Consider the following 9,955-nt stretch of genomic DNA (forward strand, 5'->3'; position numbering starts at 1 on the left):
AATGGTAGATTTATTTGAACAGTGAGAGACAGAATAACAACAAAAAAATCCAGAAAAACGCACGTCAAAAATGTTATAAATTGATTTGCATTTTAATGAGGGACAAAATCCCTCCTGAGATGTGTGCAAACCTGGTGGCCAACTACGAGAAACGTCTGACCTCTGTGATTACCAACAAGGGTTTTGCCACCAAGTACTAAGTCATGTTTTGCAGAAGGGTCAAATACTTATTTCCCTCATTAAAATGCAAATCAATTTAGAACATTTTTGACGTGCGTTTTTCTGGATTTTTTTGTTGTTATTCTGTCTCTCACTGTTCAAATAAATCTACCATTAAAATTATAGAATGATCATTTCTTTGTCAGTGGGCAAACGTACAAAATCAGCAGGGGATCAAATACTTCTTTCCCTCACTGTACATTCGGACAAATAAAATAAAAACAATTCTTAGTTAAAAACAGGCAAGAAACAAGGAAAACAAACAAGGGTCAAAACAAGGAAGCTACAGAATTAGACATATGTTTTGATATATGTAAACCAAGGCTAGTATTTAACGCTAGCAGTGCATGGGAACACTTTGTGCCGAATAATGACAAAGGATATAAAAAGGCAAACGAATTATGAAATAACACAGTACAGGTGAACACACTGGAGTAGCAAATTAATGACAGGACAGGGGTGGAGACAGGACTAAAATAGAAACCAAAACAAACATGAGCATGTAGCATTTATCACCGTGGAAACCAAAGTGTACAGAGAGAATCTGTGACAATTGTATATTAGTTCATAAACTAACAATTTCACATGGGCTTAACGTGCAAAAAAAGAGGAGTATAAAAAACAAACAAACCCCAACATCACTACACAGCTCTGTCGCCCGTCGTTTTGTGTCATTTGTACTTTGATTGGGCAATGTGTGCTGCATCTCTCTACTTTTAGTTTCTCCTTCAAAGCCATTGAAAAGGAGGAAAAGGAGGACGACAGAGTAAATAATCCACCTCGTTCGCGTTAATTACAACCGCAAGGCAATAACAATTTGTGTTCTTGTGTTTTCTAGTCCTTTCCAGTCTTCTCTGAATCTTGTCTAGTTTTAATGAAGGACTTCTGTGTATTTTTATTATTTCAGTTTGTGCACAAACCCTGCAGGTGAACATATGCAGCATAATTATAGTGTATTAAAGTGTTTGAGTGGTGTAAGTACTGTAAGAAATGTGTTCTTCAGATCTTTCATTAAATTGGTGAAGATTTGCTGAACGAATTATAAATGTAACATTAATGTAATATAACACTGCACTTTTTTTTTTTTCTTCAAATGTTGCTTCCTACATGGAAATTGTCTTAAAAAAAAAGTTTAAGGTTACTATAATAACACAGCTGGTTTGCAAATGAGATTGTAGTGTCACTGAAGAGCATTTGAGTGCTGTGACCACATCAGAGACTATCACAGCTCAGCTGAGGGTAAGAATTCTCCTCTTTCTCTGCTGCAAGAATCAGACATATATTCACTCTTGAATGACTGCTTTAATAATATCATGGTAAAAAAGTCTTCTACTCAAATCGTAGACGATTCAGTGCTGAAATGTAATCTCTTAGTTTTAGATTTTATTCAACGTATTCAACAGTACTACTTCTGTTATTAATAACAAACACTCCTAGCTGCTATTAATAACAAAATAATGATGTTTCACTTATACACGGTTGTTAGATTATAAATTAAACCAATCTAGAAACTTATAAAATGTATAAAACTTAGGGATGCATTTTTCAAACCTTGTTGAGATTGAATATATTGCACATTGCAATGTCATTCATATTTCCAAAGTACTACAATAATTCATATTGCAATATATATTTAATATATTACATATAAGTATTGGTTTACAACAGATTAATGAATAAACACACACCACCAAACATGTTAGATGATACAGATAAATAAGTCAGATGGTTTCCAAGTTGTGTGTGATGGAGTAGTCATATAGAGATTGTGGTAAACCATATCAAAGGTTTAGACTAGCCATTCATTCTACAGGAAATGAAAGCTTTATAAGAACTGCATGTTGTTGTAAGCAATGGTGTAGTATATTGTTTTTTTGTTGTTTTTTTTTTAAAAAAAAAAGGGTTTGAAGGTTTTTTTAAAGGATTATATTAGGCAGTTTTAAGGTTCCCATTAAAAACAAACAAACAATCAAAAAAAAAAAAATCCACTTATTTCCATGGCATTCTAGACATACAGTACATTCATATATCCAAATCTCTGAAACAACATTAAATGTTTACAGTAGGGGAAATAAGTATTGAACACATCAACGGGCGGCCGTGGCTCAGGTGGTAGAGCGGGTCCACTAACCGTAGGGTTGGTGGTTCGATTCACGGCCCACGTGACTCCACGTACCGAAGTGTCCTTGGGCAAGACGCTGAACCCCAAATTGTTCCCAATGGCAAGTTAGCGCTTTGCATGGCAGCTCTGCTACCGAGTGGGTGAATGAGACAGTGTAAAGTGCTTTGGATAAAAGTGCTATATAAGTGAGCCATATGCCATTTATTCAGTAAATATATTTCCAATTAGGAAATTATTCACATGAAATTTTCAGCAGACATCAATATTAACTCAAGAAATAAAGTGGAATGACACGGGAAAAAAAGTACTGAACACAGCACCTCAATACTGCAGCCGATTAATTTCTTCATACAGGAAGCGTCTTGAAGCTGTCATTACACACAAAGGCTTCAGGTATTAAATAAATTCCAGTTAGCATGTTCAATACTTTTTTTTCCCCGTGTCATTCCACTTTATTACACATAACTTTATTTATGGACTGTAATGTTGTGAATTCTTTATATTTCCGGATTTCTTAAGTTAATACTGCTTTCATGCGAATAACCTCATTGGAAATATATTTACTGAAAACAATGTTGACACATCCAATACTTATTTCCCCCACTGTAAGTATTTTGAAACACTGAAAACAGAGTAAAGTTATGAAAAGTACGACGAAGAAGAAAATATTCAAGATTCTACACTGTTTTTAGGCCGCTATTTTAAATTCAAGCAAGTTTGTCAAATTTTTAAGGTCAGATTTTCCTTGAGTCTAGTCTCAGCCCGTTCATTGAGAGACGTGTTCAGATGACGCTCCAATGTTTTGCACAAACTTGTGTGGTCAGTGCAGAGTGCACGCTGTCTTTAAAGCAAAAACTGGAACTAAGAAATACTAAGAACTTCTGAAATTCGTTTAAAGACTCTTAGAAAAGAATACAAAATAGTAGCATTTTCACTAGTGGTCTCCAAATTCTGGACCCTTGGACCCCACTTTCACTGCACTCACGTGTGATGTGAACTTATACTTATTGACTTATAATGTACTGACCCAAGGGTAAGGGATTTAGTTAAATTCAGTATTAATATGCAAAATGTTTGTTAGCAGGTCATAACATTTCTTAGTGTGGTATAATTTAAAAAGTGCACTTTAAAATACAGTTGGTATTGACGACACACCGGACCACGACCTATTTATGTGTTATGTATCATGCATTACATCACATCACCGCTTGATTTTGACAGCAGCTCTGACATTAATTCTGGCTGTAACTCAATCATATGTTCTTATAGGATATCGATTCTAAGGTAAGTGTGATCGTTGATATAGTGAAGCTTTTTTTTTTTTTTGCTATTTTTGGAAGGAGTCTCTAGACTCAGGACTGGTCAATAGCAAAGCTGTTACTTTCTGATGTGCTCATGGCAAATTTCTCTCAGGGTTTCTTGGTAACATTATTAGCAGCAAGATGATAAGAAAGAAGGAAAAAAGAAGCTTGTGAGGAAACCACTGTTTGTAGTTACTAAGTGATAACAGGAACTTACACTCACACTCAGGAAGTTGTGTTATTGGAAAATTTAGATTTGCCCTGTCGAAATACGTTCTTCGCATCTTCATAGAAATTGTAAGAGACTAGCTGCACAAATAAAGGATACAATAAAATGACTTACAACCCCAAATCCAAAAAATAGTTAGACCACTGTGTAAAATGTAAACATGTTTTTTGAGATGTGCTACGACCATCAAATTCAAAATGACCTCATTTCCCCCCCTTAAAACGGTATATTTACTCAAATTAAACATTCGATATGTGTTCTATGTTCTATTGTGAATAGCATGAATTTGTGAGATTTGCAAATCATTGCATTCGGTTTTTATGGACATTTCTTTACATTTTACACAGCGTCCCAACTTTTTTGGAATGAGGGTCATATTTAAGTGTAGTGCCTTTAACGTAATTGCTTTTTTTCAAACCCAAGGTCGCTTATATATGGAATATACTTTACTATGTTATTAATATGTTCTCAAATAAACGTTTCTGCGTCATATTGCGTCAAATTGTAGGTAACTAATGTAACTAAGTCTCAACAAGCTTATTTATGTGCAGTGAGTCATCAGTGTCTGCTTTCGCATCTGCAAGCAGAAAGTCTTTTTAAAAAAAAGTTGCTAAAAATGAAAACTGTGATCAGTAGTGTTGTTGCACCATCATCACACTGCTGACTATCTTGCTACCAGATTTAATGTGTTTAACCATAAAAGCAGCGAAAATAATAGAATTATCATTTCTGACACCATCAGCTCTCTTCCTCTGAGTGTTTGCAGTTAATGCTACCGTGTTACCCCTTCCTAGAAATAGATTTATATTTAGACTTCCTAGCTAACACCACATATGTGATCACCAGAACAACAGTTTCCTGCTATGCAAAGCGATACTTTCTGTTCTAATTTTACTTTCTATATCTTTCTGTATGTCTATTTTTTGGTGATTCATAATGGCATCTTTCATAGCTCATTATTTTAGACAACTGTGTGGTATAGTCTAACATCTGTCGTACAGTAGTAACCCTTGGTGTGCATGTGGCATTACAGCACCAGGAAAGAGATTTAAAGTGGTTGAGGGGGCGTGTCTACATCAGAGACTAGAACTTCACAGCTCAGCTGAAGGTAAGGAATTTGTTCTTCATATTTGCTGCACATTTTGTTATTGACTCTTAGTTGATTTTTAAGTAATGTAACTAAATAGGATGTTTTTTTTGGTTGAAGTGTAGACATGGAACCCCTCTATTTTCACAGGCTCATTCTCATAGTTTCATGGCCAGGTGTGGGTTGTGTCTTTGTTACTTCATGACAGATTAAGGAGATAGAAGGTCTGGCATTGAATTTGGATTTGGTAGCTGGTTATGGGAACTCTCATTATACGGTCCAAAGAGGTGTCGATGCAAGTGAAGGAGGCCATCATTAGGCTGAAAAAACAAAACAGACCTGTCAGAGTTGTTGAAGATAAACGCCTTCACAACATCTAGCTATGTCAAGGGCACTCTTGTGGAGATAGGCATCTCTTCATCTTCATCAAAGTCTACAATCAAGAGACACCTTCATGAATGGAAATACAGTAGGTTTTCCTCAAGATGTAAACCTCTGGTATTCACTCAAGAACAGAAAGACCAGATTAGACTTTGCTAAAAAAAAATCCTGACCAGTTCTAATGTAAGATTCACTAGTATTAGAATGATGGGAAGAGAAGAGCATGGAGAAGGAAATGAAGGGCTCATGTTCCAAAGCGTTATGTGTTATGACATGGGCATGTATGGCTATCAATGTAACAGGGTCACTGGTGCTTATTGATGATGTGACATCTGATTGAAGTAGCAGGATGAATTCTGAAGTGTATAGCGCTATACTTTCCGCTCAAACTCAGTCAAATGCTGCAAAACTGATAGGACAGCGCTTCACAGTACAGACGGATAATGACCCAAAACATACAAAAACAACCTAAGAGCTTCTTAAGGCAAAGAAATGAAATGCTCTTAAAAGTCCAATGACCTCAACCCAGCTGAGCATGCTTTTCACTTACTGAAGACCGAACTGAAGGCAGAACGACCCACAAACAAGCAGCAAACGAAGACGACTGCAGTAAAGGCCTGGCAAAGTATCTCAATGGTGGAAACTCAGCATTTGTTGATGTCCATGGGTTCCAGACTTCAATCAAAGGATTTGCATCCAAGTATTAAAAATACTACTAATCTTTATGATTATTTTAGTTTGTCCAATTTCTTTTGAGCCTGTGAAAATGGAGGGAATCTGCAAGAAATTACAGTAATTCCTAAACAGTTAATGCAATATTTCTGTTAAACCGCTTGTAAGTGTACACTTCAATCACATCTTGATTGCTTCATTTAAAATCCATTGTGGTGGTGTACAGAGGCAAAGTAACTAAAATTGTGTCACTGTCCAAATATTTATGGACCTGACTATATATATATATATATATATATATATATGTGTGTGTGTGTGTGTGTGTGTGTGTGTGTGTGTGTGTGTTACTCTGGAAAACATTTATTCATTATTACTCTGGAAAACTTTAACAGTGTGGCACCTTTACCGCAAACAAGCCTCTTTTTTCAGAAACCTATTTTATGATTCGTTTTCAGCTTGACTGCCTTTGTTAGTCGGCTTTTATTCTTTAATCTCAGTCTTATTTGTTACATTGTTGGCTGGCAATAACGGCTGTTGAATTACAAAATTTCTCATCGGTTGTGCATCTTTTCTCTCAGTACTCGATAACAGTATACACGCTGTAGACTGAAAAGAATTCAGTTTTCCTATTATGATTTTGTTTTTCTTCTACAGATTATCTAAAATAGTCACCATGCTGTGGACAAGAGAGCTTAGCTATTCTGTCCTGGTTGTCGACAGCATCACCCTGATCACCGGTCTTCCTGCCAACCTGCTGGCTCTCTACACGTTTATCCGAAAGGTGAAACAGCGTGCTACGCCTCTAGACGTGCTCTTGCTCAGCCTTACCACATCTGACCTTCTCTTCCTCTTATTCCTCCCGTTGCGTATAAAAGAGGCGGCCAACATGAAATGGACTCTGAGCTCCTTCCTTTGTCCACTCTCGGGATTCATCTACTTCAGCACCATCCACAACAGCACCTTGCTTTTAACGGCTATCAGTGTGGAGCGCTATCTAGGAGTAGCCTTCCCCATCAAATACAAACTGAAGCGAAATCCTCGATATGCCGTGATCGCCAGTGTCATGTTCTGGGTGCTTTCCATGGGCCACTGCAGTATAGTATACATTGTGGAGTACCATAAACACAGCAATAACACCCTCAAAGATCTGTCCAACAGGTCCTCCTGCTACAAAGAGTTTACCAAGGAACAGCTGGATCTGCTCTTACCTGTCCGTTTTGAGCTGTTCATCGTCCTGTTCTGCATTCCTTTTCTAATCTGTTGCTTCTGCTACATCAACTTCATCATTATCCTCTCTCGCTTACCTAACTTCAACCCTCAGAAACGCTCCAGGGCCATTGGGCTTGCTCTGGTCACCCTCCTGGTTTTCATCATCTGCTTTATACCGTTCAATGTGTCCCATGTGGTGGGTTTTGTTGTATGGTACAGTCCACCCTGGAGAGTCTACACAGTATTACCCAGCACCTTCAATGCCTGCTTGGATCCCTTTATCTTTTATTTCTCTTCATCAGCAGTTCGGGAGACCTTCCATGACATAATGCAACGGTTCCTCAATTGGCTAAACCGTTCCTTTGGTCAGAAATGCAGCTGTCTGCAATTAGGCCGCTCTTCTGCTTATGAGGAGAGAACACAGAGTTCCAATGATACGATATAGAGTCGTACAATTGTCGATGAGCAGTATAATTTAACCCTGATTACACAGTCAGATGTGTGTCTAGGGGCGATTTCACATTTTAAACCCCCAGAAGGATTTCCAATAGCTTTTGGTGGATGGTTCACACAACACACATGAATGATATACCATTGTTTTTCAAAGTAATTGCACACGATAATGACGTTCATAACAGGTAATCGTGACATTCCAATATACGGTATATAACCACCCAAAATGTCAAACGAATCAGACCTTTCGTTTGTTAATCACATGTTTCCTACCAGCTGAGGAACTGGATTAACCAACCAGGATCATGCTTTTTCTGTTTAAGAGAAAGCCAGGTAGTAGGTTGCATGGTGGCTTAGTGGTTAGCATGTTTGTCTCGCGTGTCTTGAGTTAGGGGTTTGGAGTTTGCATGTTCAGAATTTGTGGTAGTGTGCTTCAGGGGTTTTCTCCTGCTACTCCAGTTTCCTCCCCCATTCCAAAGACATGCACTGTAGGCTGAATGGCATTTCCAAATTGTCCATGGTGTGTGAGTGTGTTAGCACCCTATCCAAGGTTACCCACGCCTTGTGCCCCGAGTTCCCTAAGATAGTCTTCATGTTGGTTGGATGGATGAATGGATAGTCAGTTTATTACCCTAGCTAAGCTGAGAGCCAATCAAATGCTGGAGGTGCAATGCAGGAGGAAAAAAAAAGAAGGTTTGATTTTTTTTAGGTAAATTACAAATTTCCCCTTATTACTAGCATGTTATTTTGATCATTTCCAGTGGAACTGTCATAAAGGTAATTAAATTCCTATCCACACTGATATTATTAATATGAAATGATTGATTGACTGTACATTCTGGCTTAAATAATTACATGACAATTAAGAACACCACCACTGCTTCTACTATTGTCTGGCATCCACCCAAATGCATAGCATATTTCTCCACCCCACCTTGAAATGAATTCCTGGCTACACCACTGAGACAGTTTGCCCTCTACGGTACCCTCTACTCACCTGCTCAGAACTGTGTTCTCCTTTACAATCAGTATTAGTTGAGCAGTAATGCAGAACTTTTTAGCTTTTTGATGTTTTGCTTCTACAAAAACTGTTATTTTGAATTACTTGCTATAGTTTATATTGTTAATATGCTTGTTTTTGATAACTTTTGAAAAAAAAAAAGTGCCTCAATGTTTTTGCATTTCTAAAGACTTTTCTGAATGTTTTATTTTTTAATGATTTATGTGTCTAATTGAGTATATGATTATTATTCCTGAGGGATCAGTGTCCATGATGAGTTTAGAATTACCATCTGTCATTAATTCTGCTTTCTTTGAAATGTGACTCAACTGTCTAGACACTTTCACTGTGTATAAAATTGAGCATGTTCTTGAAAAAGTTATCAGGAATTACTTTTCAAAGGTTAATCATGACAGCTGTGTCAAGGAGAGAATATTGTCAAACCATGAGATAGTCTTATCTTTAAAAACAAATAAAGGATAAAATGATCTACTTTTATAGTTACATGTGACACACAGAGAAAGGCACTCAAAGTGTGAGAAAGTACAGTGTCAGAGGTAATGGCTGAACACTTTGGAACCACAGGAAGGTGAGGAGAAAGAAATACACATGGCCCATTACCACAGTGTGTGACGTAAAATGGCAGCTCTATTTTTTGTGCTATTTCCACTTACCACTTACCACTTACTTTTTTCTAGCCACTTTCAGTTTGCATCATAGTTCTTTGAAATGTTATTTGAATAAATACGTCAAGCCATTTTCTCACCGATTTATTTTTAATTGAAGAATCCTTTTATATCAAGTAAAAAAAGCTGTATATACTTGGCAAGTATGGATAAAACGGTTACCTCGTTTGAAAGCAGGACCAGACAGGGCACCATCCAAAGTCTGTATTATTTCCATAATCATGATATTAGCATACAGGCTGTACTCCAAGAATCCTTATGTAGTCTGGGTGAGCCAGCCAGGAGTGGCCAGTTAAATCAACCTGCAGTAAAAGACAGCACAACAGGACAAAAGTCTCACTCTGGGTCAGACAGAGCAATGTGCATAACCTGGATTATTGCCATAATCATGATGTTAGCATACGGTTTATACACAAAGAATACTCATATTTTGTGAGCCAGCCCTGACAGGGCAGCATGTACAGTATAATCTGGATTACTTCCGTAATCACAGAATCATTGTATTGGTGGTGAGCCCACCAAGAGTGGACATCTAAATCAAATCACAGTATCTGCATTATTAAACTGATATATGGTTTTTAATATAACTCATACTT

General features: G+C 37.3%; 1 protein-coding gene across 1 annotated transcript; it reads left to right on the forward strand.

The window, feature by feature from the left end:
• The first annotated feature begins 388 nt into the window (after positions 1-388).
• LOC108256689 (free fatty acid receptor 2) lies at positions 389-9,430 on the forward strand. The gene is made up of 3 exons (XM_017453821.3): positions 389-1,458; positions 4,905-4,979; positions 6,666-9,430. The coding sequence occupies exon 3, from the start codon at positions 6,685-6,687 to the stop codon at positions 7,663-7,665; it is 981 nt and encodes a 326-aa protein (XP_017309310.1). The 5' UTR covers positions 389-1,458; positions 4,905-4,979; positions 6,666-6,684; the 3' UTR covers positions 7,666-9,430.
• Positions 9,431-9,955: the final 525 nt, after the last annotated feature.

The sequence above is a fragment of the Ictalurus punctatus genome, chromosome 23, assembly GCF_001660625.3.
Source record: "Ictalurus punctatus breed USDA103 chromosome 23, Coco_2.0, whole genome shotgun sequence".
Lineage (NCBI taxonomy): Eukaryota > Metazoa > Chordata > Actinopteri > Siluriformes > Ictaluridae > Ictalurus > Ictalurus punctatus.

Bases quoted from the DNA above. Each gene is read 5' to 3' on its own strand.
- LOC108256689 (XM_017453821.3), top strand. From the start codon at position 6,685: ATGCTGTGGACAAGAGAGCTTAGCTATTCTGTCCTGGTTGTCGACAGC.